The sequence below is a fragment of the Panicum virgatum genome, chromosome 6K, assembly GCF_016808335.1.
Source record: "Panicum virgatum strain AP13 chromosome 6K, P.virgatum_v5, whole genome shotgun sequence".
NCBI classification, from domain to species: Eukaryota; Viridiplantae; Streptophyta; class Magnoliopsida; order Poales; family Poaceae; genus Panicum; species Panicum virgatum.
Window position 1 is genome coordinate 43,104,492 of NC_053141.1, and position 25,796 is coordinate 43,130,287.

The 25,796-nt window shown below is 47.1% G+C and overlaps 3 protein-coding genes across 7 annotated transcripts; 2 read left to right on the plus strand and 1 right to left on the minus strand.

The window, feature by feature from the left end:
* Positions 1 to 548: 548 nt before the first annotated feature.
* On the plus strand, positions 549 to 3,308 carry LOC120712778 (zinc finger protein WIP2-like). The gene is made up of 2 exons (XM_039998650.1): positions 549 to 1,380; positions 2,563 to 3,308. The coding sequence occupies exons 1-2, from the start codon at positions 634 to 636 to the stop codon at positions 3,019 to 3,021; spliced, it is 1,206 nt and encodes a 401-aa protein (XP_039854584.1). The 5' UTR covers positions 549 to 633; the 3' UTR covers positions 3,022 to 3,308.
* A 5,834-nt stretch (positions 3,309 to 9,142) lies between these two features.
* Positions 9,143 to 10,449, minus strand: LOC120712780 (thylakoid lumenal 19 kDa protein, chloroplastic-like). Its single transcript, XM_039998657.1, has one exon. It carries the CDS (start codon positions 10,432 to 10,434, stop codon positions 9,355 to 9,357), a length of 1,080 nt encoding a protein of 359 aa, XP_039854591.1. The 5' UTR covers positions 10,435 to 10,449; the 3' UTR covers positions 9,143 to 9,354.
* An 878-nt stretch (positions 10,450 to 11,327) lies between these two features.
* Positions 11,328 to 22,564, plus strand: LOC120712779 (nucleolin-like). Of its 5 annotated transcripts, none has more exons than XM_039998652.1 (10): positions 11,605 to 11,728; positions 12,985 to 13,091; positions 15,763 to 15,868; positions 16,793 to 17,168; positions 17,833 to 18,762; positions 19,513 to 19,564; positions 20,002 to 20,069; positions 20,153 to 20,259; positions 21,200 to 21,287; positions 21,603 to 22,511. In XM_039998652.1, exons 2-10 carry the CDS (start codon positions 13,031 to 13,033, stop codon positions 21,861 to 21,863), a joined length of 2,049 nt encoding a protein of 682 aa, XP_039854586.1. In that variant the 5' UTR covers positions 11,605 to 11,728; positions 12,985 to 13,030; the 3' UTR covers positions 21,864 to 22,511. The 5 variants fall into 5 exon arrangements, with proteins under 5 accessions (XP_039854585.1, XP_039854590.1, XP_039854586.1 ...); XM_039998653.1 differs by having other exon boundaries at positions 15,768 to 15,868; XM_039998651.1 differs by lacking the exon at positions 12,985 to 13,091 and having other exon boundaries at positions 11,328 to 11,728; positions 15,768 to 15,868; positions 21,603 to 22,564.
* The last annotated feature ends 3,232 nt before the right edge of the window (positions 22,565 to 25,796 follow it).

Below are 25,796 nucleotides of genomic sequence, written 5' to 3' on the forward strand. Positions count from 1 at the left end.
ATCACGAACTCCAAACTTATATAAGTGAGATAAATATTTTTCTCTATAAAGATTGTTTTATCACTTATTTTGGTCTTTATGACCGGGCCCTGTTTAGTTTCCAAAAAATTTCTACAGTATCCATCACATCGAATCGTTTGACACATGCACGAAACATTAAATATAGTTGAAAAAAATAACTAAATACACTGTCTAACTGATTAGCACGAGATGAATCTTTTAAGTCTAATTAATTTATAATTGAACATTGTTTGTCGAGTAACGACAAAATATGCTACAGTATCAAAATCCAAACCTTTTCGCGAACTAAATACAGCCCTAATAAAGCCCCCGATGATCCTGATCGCACCCTGGCCGGTATACCATCCATTACAACTCGAAGCCCCCAGCTGGTAAGCTCCGGCTTCCCTACCAGAATACAACCGCCAGAAGAACAAAGCTACTCCCATAATTTATCCTGCGGCTGCCTGCTGTCTCCCTCACGGCCTCACCGCCTCACCACTATAACTACCCCTTGCCAACCACGGCGCCTCACCCCAAACCAGCAGATAGCCGAGAACAGAAGCAAACTACAGGGAGAGTGAGACTGAGTGTACTACACAGCAAGAAACCACCCCATCCGTCGATCCTTCCATGGAAGACCCCTACACGAGCTTCTTCAAGAACCCCTACTACTACTACACCACCTCCTTCCCGGCAGCTCCAGCTGCCCATCTCCCTCCTCCCCTTCCACCGTACACCAGCCTCTACCCCGCCGCCACGCCTCAGTACCCGGCCTGCTTCTTCCAGCCGCAGCCGACGCTGCCGCCTCTCCACGACAGCCCTCCCTCGCCTCCGCTCCGGGAGGCGCTGCCCCTCCTCTCTCAGTCGCCCACGCGCGGCGCCCGAGAGCATGTAGCGGCGGACTACGACTCCGACGACGACGCCGATGACTTCCCACGGGAGGTCGCCGGCAGCTCCGCGACCCCTTCCGCCGCGCGCGCGCCGCTCTTCGCCGACCTCAACTGCATGCCCTCCTGCTGCGACGACGGCGGCGACCCGATGGACGTGGAGGCCGGGGCGTCCACGGACGACGCCGCGGTCGCCCTGCGCATCGGCCTGCCCGCGGCGCCCGCGAACGGCTGCGGCGGCACGGAGGCTGACCTCCTGTCGGGGCTCACGGGCAGGGGCGTGGAGGCCGAGGAGGACGAGGAGTGCAAGGTGGACACCGGCGCCGGCGACGGCGACGAGATGGTGCCGCTAGGGTTCGCGTCGACGCCCATCGGGAGGCTCAACAAGGGGCAGTACTGGATCCCGACGCCGGCGCAGATCCTCATCGGGCCCACCCAGTTCTCGTGCCCCGTCTGCTACAAGACCTTCAACCGCTACAACAACATGCAGGTCGGTTGCCCTTGCCCATGCTCACCCCTACCTCGATCTAATTGTTCTTCTTGTTCCTGCCTTGCTGCTAGCTGTTCTAGTTCTTCATCACCTGCTAGTTTATTTGATTCTTGGATCGACTGGCCATCATGGTTCCTGGCCGGCTACTAGCTTTGGAGCTAGTTGCATGCCATGAAACAGACTCAAGCCCAGAGGCTGATGCACAGTGTGGGGGGGCCTTTTGCGTGATTGAACTAGACTGGCATGCCAGGGGCAGCCATGCATGCAGCCATGCATCTTTATGCTTTTCTTTGGGCGCCTGCCTTTTGAAGATTCATACGAGTGAGTGGTGTGAAGATTTCACCTTTGCTTCTCTCTCTTATCTTAGCTCTGATCCATCTGCTGGTTACTTTCTAGTTTCCCCAGTACTACTAGGCCACTACTAGCACCCCGGTTCTGATCACTCATGGGTCATGGCTCGTGAGATTTGGCCAGATATACGGGTTGTTTCAGGGGCAGGCTTTCATGGTTTGGAAAGCATAAGATTGTGTGGCATCATGGCCTGCCGCATGGCAGTCTCTGAGTCTTCTCTCCTCCTGCGCGCCTCCCAAGAGATCTGCAGTGTTCTTCCTGTAGCCGGCCATAGTGCCGCTCTGGCTTGCTAGCTGATCGATCTCTTTAAAGAAGCAACACCAACTCACAAAACAAACACAAGCAAAGGCTTTACCCAGTTGCCAGAGTATATAGCCCTCAGCCCCTCATCCTCAAAGATCACTGCACTGTTTGGAACTGATTACACCACTATCCACTGCTGCATGGAAAAAGGTCTTGGCTGCTGTAGAGCAAGGATTGGGTTCAACCAAGTCAGGCCATGCTTTGGTCACAACTCCAAACAAGCTTATATCTAGACCTAATTAAATAAGAGTATAATTTCAAACATTCATATAGTATACAGTGTATACACTATATATACTCTTCAAGGCATCATGGGTCAGTGCATTAATAGCTACTAGGTGTAGACCCACATGATTATGCTATGCCACCAATCTATAAACTCTCCTGCATAAATAATGAAAAAAAACTCGACATGTGATGATATATATATGATCTTAAATTTGCTTTCATTTCCATTATGTTTGGACATCAATATTACCATAATCCATCAACAATAATCTTGCATCCATCAACAATGCAATATTGCAGATGCACATGTGGGGCCACGGGTCGCAGTACCGCAAGGGCCCCGAGTCGCTGCGCGGCGTCCAGCCGACGGCGATGCTCCGGCTGCCGTGCTACTGCTGCGCGGCGGGGTGCCGCAACAACATCGACCACCCGCGGGCGCGGCCGCTCAAGGACTTCCGCACGCTGCAGACGCACTACAAGCGCAAGCACGGGCTCAAGCCCTTCCTCTGCCGCAAGTGCGGCAAGGCCTTCGCCGTCAAGGGCGACTGGCGCACGCACGAGAAGAACTGCGGCAAGCTCTGGTACTGCCTCTGCGGCTCCGAGTTCAAGCACAAGCGCTCGCTCAAGGACCACGCCAGGGCCTTCGGCCACGGACACGGCGCCTTCGGATGCAACGTCGACGGCCTCGACGACGACGACGAGGGAGCCGTCTCCGAGATCGAGCAGGACGGCGCCGGCCGTTCATCGGCGGCGCGGTGATCGCCTTATCGATCGGTCGACCACACCATGCATGCATTATTCGGCCGGCATCGAGATGATCATGCATGTTAGCTAGCTAGCTATGTTGTTCTTGTTATTGGTTGCTTTTGTGTTGCTCGAGTAGTATGCAGCATGTAGTACTAGATTGTGTTAGGGTACGTTGTTGAGGAGTACGCGGTCGGTCGCGTGACCTCCTGATCGATCTCTACTATGTAGCTCGCGTGTTTTTGGTTTGTGTTAGTGCAAGCGGCAATTCAGGTTAAATCAGATGGATTATTAGTCATCAAGAACATCCCGTTTTCAACACTACTGTTACTGGTTCACAATAATCGGATGAGAAATTTTATGAGAAGCAAGCAGGATGCATGCGGTTGAGTATATGTGGTACTCTAGATTGAATGACTACGTCGCCCATGATATCCACAGAGGCCGAAATGGGGAAAATTTCCCCATTCAGCCAACCTAGTCAGCTGCATGTCTAACGGTGTAGGACATACACTACTAGTCTCCCTCCTCGGCATTGGCAACGCATGCATCCCCAGTTCCATCGTCCTCATCGATGTCACTCATCCCTGCATGTGGAAAAACTTGAGCCCATCTATCCATCGCTACTGTCCCAGTCAAGTTTCTACTATGGATGGACATGCCCCTTTCTATGCAAACACATGCATAGACCAATCTACTAACCTCAGGCCCCCTGCGGTGGCTAGTAGGACATACCACAGCATTCCTGCAGCAGGTTTGTGTGCCCTGCAAGGAGGAAGCAGAAAAGGCGATGATAGGTATTGAGCTGTAGAGACTGGACAAGTGGACATGTAGTACTATCGTCCCCTACTAGCAAGCTAGCTAGTTAACATACATGCCTTCCTGTTCTTTTTGTATGTACTTAAATCGTTGAGAAAATATGTCAGTTCAAATTAACTCATATGTAATTGAACTAAATCAACTAAGCCGAATTTCAAATTAAGGAAAAAACGAGATCAAAATTACAAATAAACTAATCTGATGATCTGGTCTTTGGCCTGCAGGTAAAACAAAGCAAGCGAAACAAGAACACACACATGTAAACTTTCCACACGCTGCTAGCTCTTTGGCGCGAGAGAGGATCAACTTTTTGGGCGCACTCGAGAGATTGTGGGAGATGGCCGACCAAAGTGTGTATAGCCAAAGCTCGATGGATGGAACGTCTCATATACATCCCATGAGGAGTTCGTGTCAAATGATGAGCTTTCCTCACGTCGGCTGGATAGAAAGAAGGATAGCTAGGAATGGACAGCGAGCTGACCATTATTTCTTAGAATTGCATCTGAACTGAACTTTTTATTTTTTTTAAAAAAAACACTAGTTAAAGTGCTCATGCAGCCTTAACGGCTTCAGGCATGGCGGAATAACGATAGCTTTACTTTCTCCGAGTGGTCAGATTGTTAGAAAGAAATAAAAAATATTGGTTGACACCAAGAAAGGCTACATGCCAAGCAAGCTCTAGGTTTTTACTACTGACGGTTGGGCGAGGAAATTGCAGGAACATGCATGGCATTGGAACGAACAGTGGATTCTGGATGTCTCCGACAGAGAGGATGTTTTGTGCGAGCACCATTTTCTGACCTGAAGTAGAGTAATTTCATTGTGTACAACTTATACACAGGCACTACAGCATAGTTGGCCCTGTGGTATGACATCACCGATTCACCGTCGCTGTTGCAACCTTTGTTTCGTGCACTGTTTTCCTAGTGGAGTTTCGCCGTTGTACACACGTGTGTTTTTCCCGTACAAGGGCTCGTACTCCAACTTGCATTTAAGATTTGTTCTATCTAAGCCTCGACCTTAGCTTTTTAATTGATTTTAAAGTGAACATGGAGGAGTATGTGGACCTATAGTGGTCTCTTTACGATCCAATGTATAACTCGTATATACTTTTAGCTCAAAACTATATAAGATAAGAGCCTGAATTTTTTGATCCAATTTTTAAATTATCTAAGTTAAACTTTACCATCCATACGTGTGGCGTTGGTGTAAGGAAAGGAGCAGCTCTCTATAGAGTCTAGACGACTAGACGCTATCTTTTATTTTTCTTGTTCGTCCGTAAGCGGTGATGGCGAGTTCTTCGATGGATGGTGGTGCGCTCGTCGACTCTACATATGGAGGTGATCGAAGGGCATGCGGGAATTTTAATCTTTTTTTAAAAAATATATATATGTTGGGCCCTTTTGTAAAGATGGTGATGGTTGTGTACTTTATACTTTTGGTTTCCGGCCCTTTGCTGGTGAATTTCTTTTTTATCGAATACGCAAGAGAATTGCACATCTTTGTATTAAGATAGAAGAAAGAGTTTTTACAACGCGCTAGAGCACACCCCTTGCTATTTAGTTTTGTATTACACGTAACGAGAACAACAAAAGATGAGAGACTAGTAGTAGTGAACTACTCCCCCGAGACAACCCTTTGCTGGTGAATTTCAGATATCCCTTTCTTAAAAAAAATATACACTGCATGTGGCTCTCCTAAGTCCTAATGATTCAACTTAATTACTCGCAAAAAAATAATAATGGTTCACGTTTATTATCATCGTCAAAATGTTGTAGGAAGACAAGTCTATATATATGGCATATTCTCACAACAATCAATATTACGAAATCAAACCATAATCGATAAATATAAAATTGATGCGTTGTCTAACAAAATTTTTGCTTATATGCTAATGTTGACATTTTGTGACGTGGTAATAACATATCTCATGTTGAATTTGGCAATTCGGCGTGTGTAGGCCAGGCACTAGCCAGGGCATGCAGGGGCACGGCAAACGGGCTGTTTGAAGGGTCGCCTCACGGGAACAATCCATCCATCAATCTAGTGTCACCTGTGGAGCGAGATAGCTGACCAGCTGATGAGAGCACAGGCGCCCAGGTGAGCAGCAGAGTGGCCGTGTGCGAATGGACTGTGGATCGATCGGCCGGCCGGAAACGGCCGGGTTGCATTGCATTTGCATATGGCCATGGGGGCCGGCTACCAGACAGCCCAGCAACGTGACTTAGACTCCACCCTTCCCGATCCTGCACTGTCCTTTTCCCCACCTCCGATGCCTTCCCTTCCGTCCATGTCTCTCTCTCTCTCTAGCTAGGCACCTGCAAGCTTCATTTCATGCAGGTCAGCCATATGCCGTGTGACGACGACTAGTCTAATCGCCATCCAGCTTATTATTATTAATTATTCAGGCTTTGTCGCGGAAAAGTTGGGCAGAAATGTTCGTATCCCGGCAACATGCCAGCATCGACGACGGTCACCTCGAAATAAGCCGCCTAGTATAAGATTATTAGATTAGATTAGATGTACATCTCTGGAGTATCATGCTTGGAGTAGTCTCGATATGGACGATGAGTGCTCAGTCATGGATCATTATCAATCAGTGAATACTTAACGAAGCTTCTACCATGCATCCTAGCTCGTCTGAACACTGAACTGACAGGGGCCCCTGTCCCTTTCCCTAATCGCCCCACACACGCCTGCAGCCAGAAGAGCGCGCGCGTCAAACCTTTCTGCACCGTACCCAGAAACAAGAGGGAGTTGTTGATGATGATCTGGATCACACGTCTCGCGATGCGAGCTTCCTGATCGTTCTCTGGGAGAGAGATCCTTCGGCAGATGCCTCGAAGCTGCCGGCATGTCGAAACGCGCACGGGCGCACGCGTGGGCGTACCAGGATCGGAGTAGCACTGGCACCAAACCAACCTACCAACACACATCCCCGTTCTTAATTATTAAGGGCGCGTTTAGTTCCCAAAAATTTTCACCTCTCCTTTAAACACATATATGAAGCACTAAATGTAATTAAATAATAAAACTAATTACACAGTTTGGATGTACATGACGAGACGAATCTTTTAAGCCTAATTAATGCATGATTAGCCATAAGTGTTACAGTAACCCACATGTGCTAATGACGCGGTCAAAGGCCTCAAAAGATTCGTCTCGTGGTTTCCAAGTGAGTTCTGAAATTAGTTTTTTAATTAGTGTCCGAAAAGTCCTCCCGACATTCGGTCAAAGTGCTGATTTGACCTTCAAAAATTTTTGCCGGGGGAACTAAACGCGCCCTAAATTCTCCCGTCTGGGCGCTGGGCCTCGCGTTCGTTCGTCCGTGCGTGCGTGTGGCAGATTAGTGGCGACTTGGGGTTAATTTAATACTAGCAGGCTAGCCAATTGTTTACGCTAATGAGAACATCTGGGAGACCAGGAGAAGCAGGGGAGGAATAAACAAGCGGGGCGCTGTCCCTCCCGCGCCCTAACAGCGCAGGAGCAGCCATGTGGCTGTCTCCCCCGGTCAGCTCCACGAGCCGCTTTTCAGCTCTGCGTTTTGCATTGCATTGCTATCTCTCCCTCCTCGTCGTATCAGGCACCTAACCCTAATCCCTCCCAGGTCCCCGACAGCACGCAGCTTCCTACTCCTAGCCGCTGCGTGCTTCATTTAGAGGCGCGATCGGTTCCACAAGATTTTCATGCGTTAATTAAATTTTCATGCCTTTAATTCGGTCAAACTAACGCTGGTGGTAGTTGCTAGTGGTAGATTAGTAGTTGCTAGCAACATGATATTTCGATTCGTCTCCTGATTAGTAGTTGCTAGTGGTGTACTGATATTACTGAACGCAGCATGCACTGTAGTGCTCCGACGATGGACAGGAGACGGATCGGAGCGCATGGAGTAGGAAGAGTGCACGGCGACGGTGGCGCACGTACGGTTGGCCGGCGTAGGCCGGCCGGCCGCTGGTGGCCCGGCACGGCCGGCATGGGAGGCAGGTGAGCTCGAGTAAATGCCCGTCTCGGCAAAGAGGGTGGTAGTACAGGCGCACTGGTTGTGCTGGAACAGTGACAGCCCAGTAGCTGTCCCTGCTCCTGCTGCAGCAGCTCCACAAGTTGTCCTCGAGGGGGCACTACTGCATCTGCAAGCGAGACCGACGACGACGCGGCGCAGGGCAGGGAGGGAGCCGGAGTAAATGCCGCCACTTACCCCTCCTGTCCCCCTCAGACTAGCCGGCCCGGCCGGGGCTGGATGATCGATGGAGGCCTGGGGGTGACGATCCCATCCATGATCCATCCATGGCTGGTTCCTGGTGGTGGTGGCAGGTCGCAGCTGTAGCTGCGAGCGATGCAAGCAAGCTGCTCGCTGGGAGAAAAGCTGACAGGGAAGTGGCGTGAGATGAAGCAGCAGCGGGTGCTGTGCGGGGCACTGCTCCCGCCGGCCGGCCGGGCTGCTTCTTCCCCTTCCAGATCGCATCGCGGATCCGGGGCTGGCGCGGCATATGGGATAACTAATTGCAGTTCTCTTGTGGAAGCGCTCGTCGCAGCGCAGGACCACGCCGGGCGGAGCTGCGTCGTTCGTCTACTAAATGCGCCTCGCAGAGTCGCAGTGCTACGATCAGCAAACAGTTTGGAGTGTCGCGAGACGAGTTGTTCAGGCCCTGTTCAACGCAAATTTTTTTGGAATCTTACTAATTTGAAGTACTAAATGAAATCTATTTACAAATTTGTTTTGCACATATGAGTTGTAAATCGTGAGACGAATCTAATGATGCTAAGTAATACATGATTAATCAATAATTAGTGGATGATTACTGTAACATCAATGTTGCAAATCATAGATTAAGTAGGCTCGTTAGATTCGTCTCGCGATTTACAGCCCATCTATGTAAAAAATTTTATAAATAGACTTCATTTAGTACTCCATGCATGTGTCGAAATATTCGATGCGACGGTTTTTTTTCATTTACGAGGCGGGGGCTCATCCGGTATTACTGTTTCTGTATTCGCAGCAGCCAGCTAGCATAATCTTGTGAAATTCTCGTGCTCCGTGGAGTACTGTGTAAATCATTGCAGCTTCATGCGAGTTTGTGATTGCTGCTTCAGTTTTTTTAAGAAAGGTTCTTCAGATTCTTTTTGTCGTTGGAAGAAGGCCGCTGGGTTTAGGCCCTTTGGGCCCGTAGTGGCTTCTGCGCTGGTATAATGGGCTGGATCGGCCCATGCAGAGTGGGAGTATATTTATCCTAGTAGCCCAACTGGTACCAGGCCCAAAGTTTGGGCCGCTGGCTGTAGACGGAGCTCGCGAGTTTCAGAGCTCATACAGACGTCTCAGTTCAGAGTTCAGACCTTTCTTCTGTTTGAGAAACAGACGGAGCCGCGGCAAACCAATTCCATCCTATACAAAACTGATTAATCAGTATATTACACCGCAAAATCACATTGTTCTTCTCAGTTCAGTTTCTTGCTAGCTCCATCTCCCCTTCCCCTCATACAGATGCGCACCCTTACCTGCAATTGCAAAGCCGCATCGATCGCCGATGCTAGTTAGCTCTCGGTGGCCGGCGGCGGCGCGCCGGGCTGGATGGTCATGAAGGACTCGTGCAGGCGGCGGAGCACGGCCTCGTCGCGGCCCCACTCGGCGCTGGGCGCGGTGACGAAGTGCGCGTACAGCTTGTTCCGCGCGCACGTCACGGAGATGAGGCTGTGCGCGCCGGCGCCGGCCACCTCGTACTCGTAGTACACCTGCCCGGCGCCGTCGGCGCGCTCCGCCGACGTCACCTCGTCGGCGGACGCGATCTGGTCCTGCAGCCCGACGTCGGAGAGCGCCAGGTTGTCGAGCACGGCGCCGAGCGGCGCCAGCGCTCGGATCCCCGGCAGGAACGTCAGGTACTCCTTCTCCGCCCGCTTCCGCGGGTTGAAGAACTCGCTGTCCGTGCCGTTGGTGCCCTTCTCCACCTTGGACACCAGCCGCTCCTTCCACCCCTCCGGCACGTCGTACACGTACTCCGCCGTGTCCTTCTTGCTCGCGTTCCCGCCGTACCCGCCGTAGTTGGCCGCGCTCGCCGCCGTCCCGTAGTACACCGTGAACTCCGGGTCCGCGCGGGAGGGGGCGGGCGCGGGGGAGAGAAGCAGCAGCCCCGCCGCGGCCGCCGCGGCCAGCGCCGTGGCGACGGGCGGCTTGCTGTTGCTGGGCGGCGGCTGCAGCCTCAGCGCCGCCGGCGGCGAGGCGGTGGTGGAGGTGGACGCGGCGGTGAGGAGAGGGGACGACGGCGCGCGCGAGAGGAGGGGCGGGAACATGGTCGCGGTGTAGGGCCGCGGACCCGTGACGCGCTGCGGCGGCGGTGGCGCTGCGGTGAGGTGGTTGGCGCGCGCGCTGCTGGCCGTGTGGTTTTGTGTTGGGTTGGGGTTGGGGACGAGCCGACGAGAGGATAGAGGCGATCGTGTGGGCCCGCGGCTTATCCGGTGGGACGACATGCCAGTTGGGTAGACACCGACGACGAATCGCGGCGGGAGCAGAAGAAAAATGCAGAGGCATCGGTGCTGTTGGTCCGAATTCATCTGTGCAGCCCAGTACCCGCCCTTTTCTGTTTCGGCCCGTCTAGACTTGCAGGCCAGTCGGCCCATGGGGGCGTCTATTCATCGCCGCCCCCGGCTCCGACAGCCTCCGCCGCCACGCTAACCGAGCCCGCCACTGCGCCACCTAGCCACCGCCGCGTCGTCTTCTCTTCGCCTCCGCCTCCACCGCCGGGCCGCCGCCGCCTTCGGCCCCCTCCTCTAGGTCCGGTGGCCATTGGAGTTCCGACAACTCGGAACCTAAAGGCCGCCGCCGCCCTCCACCACCCCGGCCGCTCCGCCCACCTACCACCCCTCCCCCCGCCAACCCTCCCCCTTCCCTAGCTTGCAACCCTGCCGGCGGCCGTCTCCCAACCCCCTGCTTGAGGAAGAAGATGAACAGGGGGGCGCCGGTGTCTTCTGCGACGTGACGGCTCCCACCCGCACACGCGATAAATAGACACGGCGCGGCCCATCCCTTTGTTTGCACTTGAACCAAACCTTGGGCCTGGTCGCCTTGCTTTATTTAGGAATATGATAACCGTTATACAATAACGGTAAGACGAACTGCATTTCAGTTCTCTTTTGTTTACTTAAAATTAATTGCATTTCAGACTTTCTTAGCAAAAAACATCAGGTTTCTAACGAATTCGGCAAAAGGCAACATCAATTGAATCATGGCACCTGAACTTGAATTTGTTGTTGATGAAAGGAAACGGAGCGGTTGCTAGGCAGTCAGATCGGGCGTGTTCGGCTGGTAGAATAAATAGTGCTCGGCTGATAGAATGAATAATATTCTGTGAAAGAAAATAAACCGTAATATGCCAGCCGAGCATTGTTGATCAGACCAGCCGAACAGACCCAAAACCGTGCTCAATTTCGTGGCCAAACCACCCCCGTCCGACCTGGCCAACCCACCACGCAGACGCAACAGAAACCCAAGAGAGAGCCCAAACAAAAAAAACCCAATAAAATCTCGCCTCGCTTCAGTCCCGGGCTCCCAGCCAAAGCCCCCCGTCGCCCACCACCCCCAATCTCCACGCGTCGCCGCCGCCTGCCGGCGAGTCAGTCTATCCCCCCTCCGCCACGCCGCCGAAGGTTCCCGACCCCGCGGCGGTTCGGATAAGACGGTCGCCGCCGCCGGCCCCGCTCTCGCGCCGCGCTCCAATCGGCCCCGGGACCGCTTCGGGCTGGATCTAGGGTTGCGTGGGGAGGGGTTCTGGAAGCCCCCGCCGCGATGGACGCGGCGGGCGACGGCGGCCACGGCTTCAAGGCCGTCTTCACCGCCGCCGGCGAGGAGCTGCTCCAGGGGCGCGTGCGGGAGAAGCTGCGCGAGCTCAGGAGCGCCCCCGAGCACAGCCTCCTGGTACGTTGCCGCCGCTCGCCGGCTCGATTTCCTCTGTGTCAACACTGATTCGCTAGGTTCGCGTTTTAATGGTTGATTTCGGGTGTTCGGGGGACTTGGTAGCATCTAGGATTGTGTGGTGGAACTTAGCTAACAGCATATCACCGACCGTCTAGAATTCTAGATAACTTGTGCAGATTAGGTGACTGTGCCTGATGTTTCTGTTTATAGCCGCCCCGCGAACAACATTTTGCTGGAACCACTAATGTAATGTGGTTAGATATCATGTTCATGCATGCTTGTGTGAGATGGCTGGATTTGTTATTGTTGTTGTTTCTGCTTGGTATGATTGTTGTCTATTTGTTTCTATTTTGTGTGGCCCTGCTTGGCCATGTTATTATCACGATAAAACGTTGAAACGTTGGAGAGCAGATTTCATCTTGTAAACGTTTAAACGAACATTTAAACGCCGTGACAAATAATATAGGAAAATATCAATATAAATAATTAATTCACACAATATACTAAGTTTAATACCAAACAACTAGTTAAATATCAAACAACCAATGTAGGTTCACATAATAATAGTTCCAAAATAACATGTTCACAACCAAAGCAATCAAGCAAACAACAAAATAAAATAGTAGAATGACAAGTCCACAAGCACAAGTGCATAAGCAAGCAAATCAAATCCACAACCACAAGCACAATAATAAGCACACAAGCATTATTCAATCTCCCATCTATGATGTCTCAAAAACCATCATCTAGTTCATCAAGACCGATATCATCATTCCTTTCCTCTTCACCATTGCCACCATTGTTTGTTGCTTCATCGTCATCCATATCAAGGTCATCAAGCACAAAATCATCATCATTCTCATTTTCTTCACCCACATCAGCGTCATCTTCATCTTCATCTTGAACAATTCTTGACACATGACTACCATGAGCTCGCCTAGGAAAATTACGTCCTTGAAGTTGTGTAGATGCACCAGCGGCTTGATCAACATGGTCCCATGTGAAAAGAGGATCACCCCCAATAGGTGTTGAATTAGCAAATGGATCAACCCACTCATTGTCCCAATCAAAATCTTCAAGAACTAAAGGATCAAAGTTCTTTCCTTCTTCACGCATTTTTTGGAACCTAGCGGGTCTAGATGATTCTATTACTTCCACAGTATCTTCCTCTCCATCTCCCCCTTCTAAGTCATCATAAACGGGTCTGTCCTTCTTTCCTGCATCCAAAGCTGCCTTCATCTCTTTCTGGATTTCAGGTGTGGTTTTGGGACACACAAGGATTAATGTGCTTCCACCAGCAAGATGCTGCTTGACCCTAATGATTCCCCCTTTAATCTTGTTGGTCCCTGCAATCAAGGGCCAGGTAAGCAACCTGGTCACCTTCCTCTCCCTCTCTTTGGCTCCAAGGTAGAAGAAGAGCTGAGCTCTTCTGCACACACATACACTCTGCTGTCTGCTCTCTGCGCTGGCTGAGAGCTGAACACTAGAATGTGGCAAGAATGAACTGCTTTTTCTCATTGCATTGCATTCATATTTATACACCATTGCTACCTACTCTAAGGTGCTACCAGTTATGGCTAATAACTTCTATCACTATCTGAACATTAGTGGCCTAGAGCCATAAGTCAACAAAGGCTACTAGCAAACTGCAGACTTCCTTGACCAAAATCAGAAAGGGACAGCTGCAGATTAAGTCTTACAAATCTTTCTTGGACAAAGAGCGCATTGGATCAAATCTCGCTTGCCAGGTTCAACATAATAGGCGTACTTCCATCCTGGGTCACTAGATTTTGGCCTTCTTCTTGGATCTTTTAACGGATCGTATCCATCATTCTGAGAACTCTCTGCAGATGCATTAGCTCGTCCAACATCGCCACTACTTGCCATCTGGACAGCACACAACAGCAGCATTCTCATTAATTAAGAACTATGCAAGAGTCAAATACAATCGGAGTCAAATACAACTAACTCCATTCTCACTAATGGTATATGAGCCCTCAGCCCTAAACAAATTCTGATTAAAGACAACATCCTCTTGTGTAAGCAATGAGGAATTGAGGATAACAATGTTTCTTTCAAGAATGGTTATGTAAATCAAGTGGCCACAGGCAAATCACACTGCTAAGTAGCTCAAATTAACCTGGATCTGGATAAGCAGAGCATATAAATTACAGAGGGGTGGTATAGAATGAGAAATGCTTACCTAGTCTGGTCGACAGCAGCGTTCCGCGGTCCGCGCAGCGTCTTGGCACCGGCGTGGCGGCGTCAAGGAGCTGGAGCAGCTGCTGGAGGCGCGGAGGCGGCGTTGGCGGTGTTGGCGGCAGGCGCAGCGCACTGCAACCGTGTTCCGCGCGGCAGGCGCAGCGGCAGCGCCCTGGTACCGAGCCACTGACGTTCCGCGCAGCGCGCACGCGCACTGCCTCGGTGTTCCGCGCGGCGCGCCCTGGCACTGGCACGGCACGGCGCGGCGCGGCGGCGTTCCGCGCAGGCGCAGCGGGAGGCCAATGGAGGAGGCGGCGGCGCGCCGGCGCGGAGAAGAAGGGAGGCAGGGCACGGGGGCAGAGAGGAAGGAGGCGGCGCGGTCGGCAGACAGTCACGGGAGGGACTCGATCCAGATCTGAATCGGAATAGGATGGGGCGACTGGGAGGGGCTGATGGGCACCTAAAACGTCCATGCAGTGGCGTTTAAACGAATTTCACGAGGTAAAACGCCAAAACGAATAAAACGAACGTTTAAACGCCATAAAACGTTGTTTTATGTGATTTTGTCAAAACATTCGAGCGTTTCACAATCTTATGGCGTTTTATCGTGTAAACGTCGTGAAAACGACGTTTTCACGACGTTTTAATAACATGGCTGCTTGGGTGAACTCAGCAAATGCAATGGACTGGTGGACTATATGCACCAAACTTTTGTGTTATCATGTGCGAAATATACTCATGTAGCCTCATCTTAACTGGGAAGACCCTCCTCTCAGTGGAATAATTTTCAAATCAGGATATGAGATAATAGGATGAAGTTTGTGATGGCTCGAGTCTTTCTTTCCCTGTGTGGGATGATTGATGTCTATTTGTTTCAATTTAGTGTGGCCCTGCTTAGGTGAACTCAGCAAATTTAATGGACTGGTGGACTATATACACCATTCTGTTCTGTTATCATGTGTGAAATATACTCTTTCTTAATTGAGAAGACCCTTCTCTTCTTAACTGATACCAATTTTGTCAAAATTTAGAATGGATCTTATTTGTTGCTGCTTGTGTACTTAATACTTGTCCTTGGGCATGCTAATTTGTTTGTGATTTAGTTCTGCCTCAGGTGAACATATGTAATGACAGATGAGAATCATCGAATTTGGTGTGGAAAGGTGTTGCATGTTGTCTGTTTCTCTGTGTTGCTTTTTTATGCTACTGAGGATGCAATACTTATTTGAAACACGTTAGACCATAGATATAAATGATTTTCCTATCTTTGCATGTCAGTACACTTATTTGAAACTGGTGTTTTTTTTTTTCATTTCACCATAATCTGTACTATTTATGTACATTTAGCCCTCAACCTATAGTCCTATACTCGTAGTAGTCAAGAATGCCCCAGAAAACAGATCTGCATGCAGTGTCTGTGGCAATGCAAAGGGGAAAGGACCTATGAAAGAATCTGCATGGAGCATTGCTTATATGTTTACTTCCTCTGAATATAGATATCATTTTTTTACCCTTTCAAAAAAAATTCAAATACATATCCTACAACTTCTAGGGATTTTTTCTTCTTCTTTTCTTGCTTTTCTATATCACTTTAAAAAATGCTGCCACTTTCTGATGTAGTATAAATGAGGGACAGCAAGGTTATTTGGTCAATTTTCATAGTCCTTTGTGCACAAATCTAAAGACATGTATTTTGGTTAGGAGGGTGTAATACTCTTGATTTCCATGTATTCACTTTTCGCAATCATCATTCTCGTGCCCTATTTTTCATTTTATTATGTTGGAAAACTTTGAGAAAAAAGCAATAAGTGGACCTCTGTTGCTGTCTTAAGTGCAGGATTATGTTATGATGTTGCTCAAGAATGGAAGATCTAAGCAAACGGCCAGAGCGGAGCTTGAAGTATTTCTAGGGGATGATACTGATGCATTCGTTTCCTGGTTAGTATTCATATCATGCACTTCAATTTCTTGTATTCTTTGTTTATCAACTGTCTGAAGCAGTACCTAGTATATTTCACATGCATATATTTTTCTTGTTGTACCATTCACTTGTAAGGATGCTATAAATAATGGTAAAGGGTTAGCAAATGGTCGCCTCACTTTTAGAGTGGATATAACAAGTGGCCTTGTATGTGTCCTTTTATGCAGTTCACTATTTGATATTCAGACAAATATGCTCATATTGAGCAAGATTACAATAAGGGTCTGATTTATCTTTCGTGTATATGGAATGAATTAGCAAGTAATACTGGTAGCAGCAGAATTGTAGAGGTTTTGACAAGGTTGTGCTTTGTATCTACTTCACATTATATTCTATGATATTGATATATTTGTGAATGAAAAGCATAAAATTGTACAACAAAAGGCCTAGTGAACATTGCATATCCTTTAGAGTTTAGGCCACATAAATGGCTCTTGTATCTAGATAGCCTTGAAGTTTAGTTGCATCTAGGTAGCTTTGCCTTATGGACACCCACAGACACAGAAACACATTACCCATTCTTTCTCGTACTTCTCTTTTGAATCCATGCAGTCAAAATTCTTAATAAAGCTATAAAATGTATTCATTAAAGCCACATTTTGGAGAGCTCTAATTTTTTTAACATTTGAACTCAATGGAAACAAGAACGTTAGAGCACCTTTTACTTTTGAAACCAGAAACAATTATATAAACTGAGAAATGTGTGCCCTTATCATTCTTTTCTCAGGCAAGAGTAGTAATGCATATGAGTTGATTCAACATCATAACGATTTTCATGCACAGCAACAAAGATTGCCAGAGGAGGGAAAAAAATTTCTTGGTTGGCTTTCATATCATCTTACACAAAATAAATTTTCTACTGAATGTTGTTGCTTTTGTAGGTTGTGGGAGCATGTTTCTTCACACTTGCACCTTTATGTGCAAGCACAAGAACAAAATCAGGAGACTAAGAATGATGAGTCTCCCAAAGAAGTATCTGGAAGACAAAAATCATCAGATGTGCTCCCAAGAAGCAACGGTCAAACTCATTCTGAGCATACAATTGAATCAAGTACAGCCACAAGGAGACGGAATAAGAGGGAGTGGAAAGGAATTGGTCGGGAGGGTAATGAAAATTTTCCACTTCGAAGTGTACTAACTGATATTCTTCATGGAGAGGAGAAAAGATCACAAAAATCTAGTGAAATACGACACCCTCCATCAAGGCAACAGAATGGCAGGAAGCGTGAAAGGGACGATGAGCCACAGCAAACAAAGGTGTGATGCATACTTATTACCTAGTCCTCAACTGCAAACTAATACCAAAGAATGTCTTATTTTGCTGACCAAGCTGACAGCAAGTCGGTAACATTGTGGCATTGTGCTTTCGTATATCTATTTTTACTTCACAATTTCTGTGTTCTATTCTTCTAAGGCTCACAGAAATTTTATCTGCTGTAGCTAAATGTTAGTCCATACTTCTCCAGATTGGATATACCAAGATGCTGTTAGCTCTAAATTAGTTTCAGGCATATGGTGGAATTATCATTATCATTTTCCAACAATCAAGTCCCAACTTAATGTTTGTTCATAATGAGAGTGCACATATGAATTTTGATGGTTTACCTTCAGTGCTGCTGGTTCCTTTGATTAATCAACTGGCAAATCTTGCCGTTCCCATAATTTGGACTGTTGGAGAATTCTCTTGAGTAGGCAGTCCAGTTAGTTTATCAACTTCTGTAATTTTGCACCAAGTTTTGATAATGAAATCGCTTGTTTGAACCGCTGATTGATGAGCATGGCACTGCTTCCTATTTTCACCCTAAGCCCTTCATAGGTCCACTCGGATATTCTTTTCTCCTCCAACTATTAATTTAAAATTTGATTATACTTTTATGAATTACTATGCCTTTTACAATCAACTCATTTTCTTTGTTACCAGAGAGACATCTCATCACGCCCCATGATAGGTGGTGGTGCCTCTCGCCGTCTCCTACAGTTTGCTGTTCGAGATGCAGTAAAAGCTGTACAGCCAACCAGCAGCTCTGCTGAACCAGCATCCAAGCGTCTGCGCTCTGTGGTTTCCACAACTTCTGCAGAGAACATGTGTCATAGGAGATCAGAAAGATCTCAAGACAAGCTGCGTGATAGAAGATCAGAAAGATCTCAAGATAACCCAAGTGATGAAAGATCAGAAAGATCTCAAGACAACCCGAGTGATAGGAGATCAGAAAGAACTAGGCCAACACTACAGGTGCAGGGAGCTGCTTTAGCTCTTAGAGCTGCAGCAGAAGCTGCTGCAGATTCTACCAAAGTTAGATCTACTGGAAGTGTTTTCAAGCGATTGGGTCAAGGGAATGTTGTTAAACAGCCATCTCGTTCTCGTGAAGAGAAGAGAGATTATGAAGATTTTGAACCAGTTATGACCATAGATGAACATGATTCTGATCGATATGTTAATAATGAAGAATCTGAAGAGGAATCAGGAGAGCTGACCATGACAGATCGGGTAGCTGAAATGAATGTTGATTCGAGCTCTGAAGATGATATGGACCGAGATGAGGGGATTACAAGATACCAAACCTCTATTTCACATGAAGGTGCTTTCTCATTGTTTGAAGAGAAGAAAGCTTTATCGACAAAATGCAGTGTTGAACTAGAGACAGATGCAATAAGGTCTTCAAGTGTGATTGCTGAGGAACAACCTGTTCCTTCATCAACAAAAACAGCAAATAAAGCTGTGGCTAGTTCTGTTGATGTTAATACAGTGGAACCTGTTAGTTATGAAACTCCAAAAGATGTTCATGTTGTGGAGAAGCCTTATGTTACACCCTTGAATTCAAATGCGACCAGCGTGGCCACCAATGCCAAAGTAAGCAGCCTTGCATCTTGATCAAATATTTTTTATGTTTAAATTTCTTCCAACCTTTCAATCACAATACTTTTAAGTCTCCCTTTACTATGCATATCGGTCGCTACTATGCATTTCGGTCCAGTTGTATTGTATACTTAATATTCTACCAGATATCCTCTTGATTTTGGTGACAATCAAATTTACAATTATTAGTCAAAGTCGTAAGACAAGACTGCAGCTTTTCCTTGGAACTTTCCCATGCTAGTTGGTTACACTTTACAGTAAAAAATTAGTAGTTACACTTATTTGCTACTTGAATGAAATGGGAGACCAGTACTTGTATACTGAACTAATTTGGGCTAGGCAATGTTTTAAAGGCGACAAGGTGAGCTGGATCCGCCTGGACGCCTAGGCGGCGCCTTTAGAACTATGGGGCTAGGTTACATATTTCTTCAGAATCTGTCTAATCTGCATCTCTCTTCTCTTCATGACCACCTGTGATTGCTTTTTTTTTTGTGTGTGTTTGCCTCCAGCAAATGAAACTTTGGGTGAAAACAGTAACTGGCATGTCCTGCTGCATTGATTTAGTACTGTGTGCTCTTGGCAGTTAACAGCATGTGGCCCATCATGCCATCGTGTTGATTATGATGCTCATTAGTGTGGAGTTTTCTATTCTTTTGATCATTTGTCTTGTCTTGTGGGTATGCCCTGACTATTGGAGTAATTCTTGGGTACATTGGCCCCTGACTGATACCAAATTTCATGCAGGAATCAGGTCATGCAGAAGTCCAAAAGGATTCTCAGCGGGCTGCACCATCTGGTACACGTCTACTAAAGTATACTAGTATAAGATGCACAAGTGGCTTTCTTTCCTCCATCCAGTTAACTTTATCAAATTGCTGCTATTGATTTTGTTTTCTTCCTTTCTCCAATTATTAATAACACTGATACATGCGGTAATACCACTAGTTAGCCCATCATCACTGCAACTAATCAGTAGCATCGATATCACTTTTATTGTAACCCTACCCAACTTACATGGGACTAATATCATCTATGTTGCCACTTGTCCATGATGTTCTTAACAAAAAAAATGCAGTTACTAGTAATACAAAAACTGTAAGAATTTTTCTTATTTTCTATCATGTATTGATGGGAAAATATATTGAGATTATTTTAATGTGTTGTGCAAGCCATTATTACAATTAATCATCAAGCCATTTATCACTTATATAGTTTACCTTGTCTCCTTTGCAGTTGCAGTTTCATATAGCACAGCACACCCAACTGAGGATGCAGATTCGAGAACCCTCTACATTAGCAATGTAGGTATCTGCGTATTTCTCATTACCCTTACTATTTCATGCTATTGGATTCACTAATTTACCTCTTGTTAAATTATTTGAAGGTGCACTTCGCTGCCAAAAAGGACTCATTATCTCGCCATTTCAACAAGTTTGGTGCAGTACTGAAAGTAGTCATTGTCACTAATGCTGCAACGGGTCAGCCAACAGGGTCAGTTTATTTTTAATGCTTATCGACGCTGAGATGAGATTTGTATCATGCTATTTTTTTACTTATACCAGAGATCCACATCTAATAAAATCAGTACGTTCACCAATTCCTGTGATGCTTACACCCTCGTTTCAAGATCAGATTAATGCGAAAATTTCTCTGAATATAATGCGGAAATTGTGGTTGTTGTCTATCTTCAGATAAACAAACAATTGTTTTTTCTAACAATTAGTAATAAAAGGAAAAGGGTAAGCAAAATGCTACCTTCTTTTGAAATGCAAGTCATTTTGAACACACTGGCTCGCTTAATTCTGATCTCAGAAGTCTTCATTTCTCGAGCGGAAATAGCTATTTTCGTACCTCAACTTTCTTCCAAGGCTCAAATTCATCCATCAATTATCAAGTTGGCCAATTTAGTTTTCATGCTTTTCATTTAGGCCCAACTTCATCTCCGGTATGATGTGGCACGCCACGTCATCCAAGAGTGCATTTAAGGTTCTTCGATGCTACCAACTCGAGCACCAATATATATTCAAGTGCTATACTGACTCAAAATTCACTAGCATAGAGAAAAGTGATTGATGATCTTGTGTCTGTGAATAAAAAAGGTTTGCGCTTTTGTTTATTTCTGCATTGTCCTAGACCATTGGACCACATATTTTGCGATACATCAAACACATCAAAGAAATAGGGGATGAAAGAGTCAACTTATGTCAATTGACTCACTCTACAGCTCCCATTGCTGACTAGGCATGCTATTGCCGACGTGCATGCCACATAGGAACACAGGTGACATTGAGCCCAGATAAAAGTTTTGAGGACCAGATTGGCCAATTTGATAGTTGATGGATGAATTTGAGCCTGAGACGAAAGTTGATGTATCGACTATTCCGCCATTTCTTGAATAGAACTTAATAATTGTTTTTCTTTTATGATACAGATCTGCCTATGTAGAGTTTTTACACAAAGAATCAGCTGAACGTGCTTTGTCATTGAATGGCACATCATTTATGACTCGTATTCTTAAGGTATGATGATTCATGATTCTTTATCGTTTCGACATTTCTTAGATTGCCATTTGCATTTTGTTGGGCCAATAGGGACTGCCATTGTCTAACATGGTACACCGGCAGATTTTTAATAGCTGATAATTCTCTTTTCTGGTTCAGTTTTTGTGTTCTTCGGCCTTTTCTCTCTACCCTATGTACTCATGTTCGATGAATGCAGCATACTCACTCCTTGTAGCACTTATTGTTGTCATTTTGGATTCCCATACAACTATTAACAAAGCTTTGGAGCGTGAAGTAAAGTTGGTGTTTCTGTTGCTTTTCCTTGTATTGTAGGTTGTCCGTCGAAGTTCTCATGAAGCCGCTCACTTCTATGGTTGGCCTGGTAGTGGACGATCATCATTGTATGGTAGGCACGGTAGGATGGCATACCCAAGGGCTGTTCTCCCTGGCGGTTCCTTTAGAGGGCGTGCTCCGATGAAAGCTGGTGCTAGAAGTTTACAGTGGAAACGTGAGCCTTCAGGCACTGATTCAGGTGCAAAAACTGACATGAGTGTGCCGTTATCCTCTGAGCAGGTGCTCCCACCTGCTACATAGGAGAGCATGTTATAGTTAAGCTGATAACAAGAACCAATTGGTATCTTGCTCGTTGCCCCTAATGGTTAAATTTGGACAGCAAGCTGAGAAGATTGTTCCTTCCTGCTGCACTGTAAAAAAGTCCAAAAAAAGCATGCAGAATAGAAAATGTTAAAAATAAGAAAACGGGGGATGAGGTTGGCATCAGAAATATGATAAGCTTATCATGCTGATAACTGGAGTTGGTCCTCTTCACAACATGTGAGCAGGCTAACATACTAGCCAAGCAGTTTTCTTTCTACTCCAGCCATCTGAAAGAGGATCATCCATATTTGTGATAATCACAACCTTTTGGTTGTGTTCAGTCATGGGCAGGATTGATGAACATATGCTTCAAGCTTGTGGGATGGCAGATGCTTATCAAGTAAAAAAAGATGAGCAGATTTTGGTCAAGACATTTAGTGATCATGGATGTAAGCCTTAATTGTATAGCAATAACCAATCTATTTATACCCTTTCTCTGAATCAATATCTTCCCCAACCAAAAAAAAGGAAAATGACAAAAAAAAAGTGTGTTCTTTATTCTTTTTTTCTCATGAACTGTTCTATTTATTGTACTGGTATGATATTTTAGTTGGACATTCATTGTGAACATTTTTACAGTACTTATCCTGTGTGGTCTATAATGAGATTGAACATGTTGCTTGACTCTTTGATCAAAACTTTACAAAATCCAGTTTAATAGTTGACATCTCTTGCCCTGGTTGTGAATTTAGTGCTGACCGTACCTGGTCTATGCATGCCTCGCATCATATATGTAGTCTTTCATTCAACGATGCAACTGCACTTACGATGGTGCCATACCGTGAACTATTTGGCAAGAAATGTAACTGCACTTCAGGTGTTGCCATGATATCTGCTTGTGGCTGTAGGAGTTGTAAGCTCTACCGTGTATATAAGGTAGCCGTTTGTTGTTTACTCACAAATGAGCCATGCTCGGGGGGGAATGTCAACTGTTGGTTGCTTAACATGAAATCAAAGAACTATTCTGTTTCTTTCAAAAAAAAGGAACTATTTCAGACCTTTTCTTTTCCTTCCCCCTTTCTCGCCATAATGCTTTGTGTGGTGAACAGCTTCGGTTCTCGCATGGTGGCGCGGATGGATGGATGGGTGGTTGCGTAAGAGCAACCATTATGCATTTCTGTACTCCCAAGTATTCGAGTCGCTTTATGTTTTAAGTATGGGCACAATATTACTTGATACGTGAACCTGTAGCTCATGCCTAAACCTCCTCCCATTCAATTGCACTTATGACAACCCGTCCCCAGGGCGTCAGCAATCTCAGGCACCCCGCGGCTTTAGTGCTGAACCGTGGAAAGTTTCCAGCACGTGAAGTGTGTTGCATTGGGCGTTCCGTTTAGCCTCCGGGCGAGGCAAAGCCGCAGCTAGTGGTTCTCCAACGCAGCCAGGCGTCAGCGTTCTGTCATCACGAGGGTACATTACATTATGCTAGGCGTTGCTGGGGACCTGGAGTAGCTTTGTGGACGTCTTAAAAGATGATCCAATGGCATCGCATCATCGGTGATAAGCCATGGGCACGGCAGCATAGCCTCGAGGTTTGACGGGTACACGTACCAGAAAAAATATCAAGGGTCAACACCACACACTGCTAGCATGAATGTTTCCACGCCTTTTGAGTTAGGGTGTGTTTAGATCCCACAAAATTTCCAAACATTCCAAACATTCCATCACATCCCCATATCACATCGAAATATTAAATATAGCAAATGACCCATGCATGGAGTACTAAATGTAGTTAAATAAAAAAACTAATTGCATAGTTTTGATGTACGTTGCGAGACGAATCTTTTGAGCATAGTTAGGTCATGGTAGGACAATATTTATCACAAACAAACAAAAAATGCTACAGTGTGCTACAGTGACTGATGTGACTTTTTCTCCCACCTTTCCTCCATCTAAACACAGCCTTAGTCAGTTGGAGAGGTGAATTCTGACACGGAGATGGTCACGCACAGGTTAGGGGTGGTAAAATGAGCTTTAAATTTTAGTCTAGATAATCTAAGGACCAGACTTAACAGAGCTGAGGAGCTGAGCTTATCTTATATAATTTTAAGTTGAAAAATATATATATGGGACAATGATTAAGATTCAATAAGAACCTAGCTCGCAGCATTTAAGATTCAAATAAGGTTAAACTAGACGCTGATAATAGAAGGGACCATGATTAGTTGATCTTTTTTTTTGTGAATCCATGATTAGTTGATCTGTTCTCGCCCTTTCAGCTCAATTATTTTTTTCAAGGATTGAAAGTGAGAGAAAAAAAAGGGAGAAGAGATTCTCGCTCTTGTGCCAACATGTCGATGCATGTGTCGCGGCTGCGGCGTGGATGGACACTAAAAAACAATATCATGTTGGATTTGGTCTCGCTGGGCCTGGCCCTCAGCCCCCTCTCCTGTTGCGTGAAACAGCTTTAGGTGTGATTTAAGGATTCTCTGCTGATAGAGATGCCTGAAAAATCATGCTGCTACTTCTATATAAAAACTGCCACTTGAGCCGTCACGTCGTCCTCCTTGGAGGCGGTAGAACCTCTTTTTTTTTTTTTTTGCTGCAGTCGATCTTGTTGTGTTAGGTGTTGCTGTGCTGTGTGGGGACAGCCCACTACGTCCTCGCCCGCCGCACCATAGGAAGGCTATAAACAAACCGATCCTGTGGTGATGACTCGAATAAGCATAGAATTAGTCGGCAGGTTAAAGCGAGCTCGCATCGTATTGCCGGAGTGACCCTTTCTAGAAAAAGGTTGGCTCTCGCGGTGGCATCATCAACCATGATGGTGGCACCGCAGGGCCTTCGCAGAGGTCGTGCAGCAAGGCCCGTCTACAACGTGGCAATCTCCTGATCTTGTGTTAAAAAAAAAGAAAGGAACTGTGAAAATTAATTCAACGAAGTTCGTACTTTTTTCAAAAGGGAAAGAAAAGTTCGTTCGAAATTCAGCATAAACAGTCCGTGTGCGTCGTGACGGTCTGACAGGCTTCAAAACATAGCAACAGAACTACCACACCTCCAAAAAAAAGGAAAGCTTTAATCTCTCCGCACGTGCGCCAACACCCTCCTCTCCACAGCTTCACCGGTCACCGCTCCGCCCTGGGCGGAGGGTAACGGCGCCGACTACCGCCGGTTCGCGTGGCCTCACCTGGGCCGCTCCACTCGGCGCGGGCGCGGGCGCGAACCGGCCGGCCGGTTAGGTTCGGCGCTGCGGGTCGGCTGTCGGGTGCCCAGCGCTGATCGCGCAATCATGGCCGCACATACACTAGCCGACCGCCACCACACATCCATCCCCACCTCCCCGCCTCGTCATCGGTGGATCCGCCGTGCCCCCCAACCGTCCCCAATTTCCTTGTTTTTTTATACATTTTAATTAATATCTTGTTTACTCTTAATTTATTATTATCACGCGCACCTGCTAGCTGGCTATCATTGGCGCGGGATCGATACGGCCCACGCGAGTTGAATATACCAGCGCGAGCGGTAAACTGGCGTGTGCCGAGGGGTGAAAAAAAAGAAGAAGAAGAATTTAATAACCACGGTTTCGGCGGCGGTCACGTGCGCGGTGGGGCGGGGCCTAACGTGCATGAGGGACATGAGGAGCAGGTGCGCGCGTGGTGGGGAGACGGGGAGAAGGAAGCTGGAAGCAGCTGGGCTGGTGGACGCGCTCGTGCCGGTCCGCGGAGCCACAGCTCAGCCGCGGACAGCGACCGCGCGTACGCGGCTCGGGGGCTCGCGCGGAACGTGCGGTCAGAGCCGGGGACGCGGGGGTTGCCGTGCCGCGGCGGCGGCCGGGCGGCTCCACCACCCACCGCCGAAGCGAGGCCACACGGGGGGCGGCGCGCCGCCTTATAATAAGCGGGCGAGCGGCGGGGCCGATGGTTTTTCCGG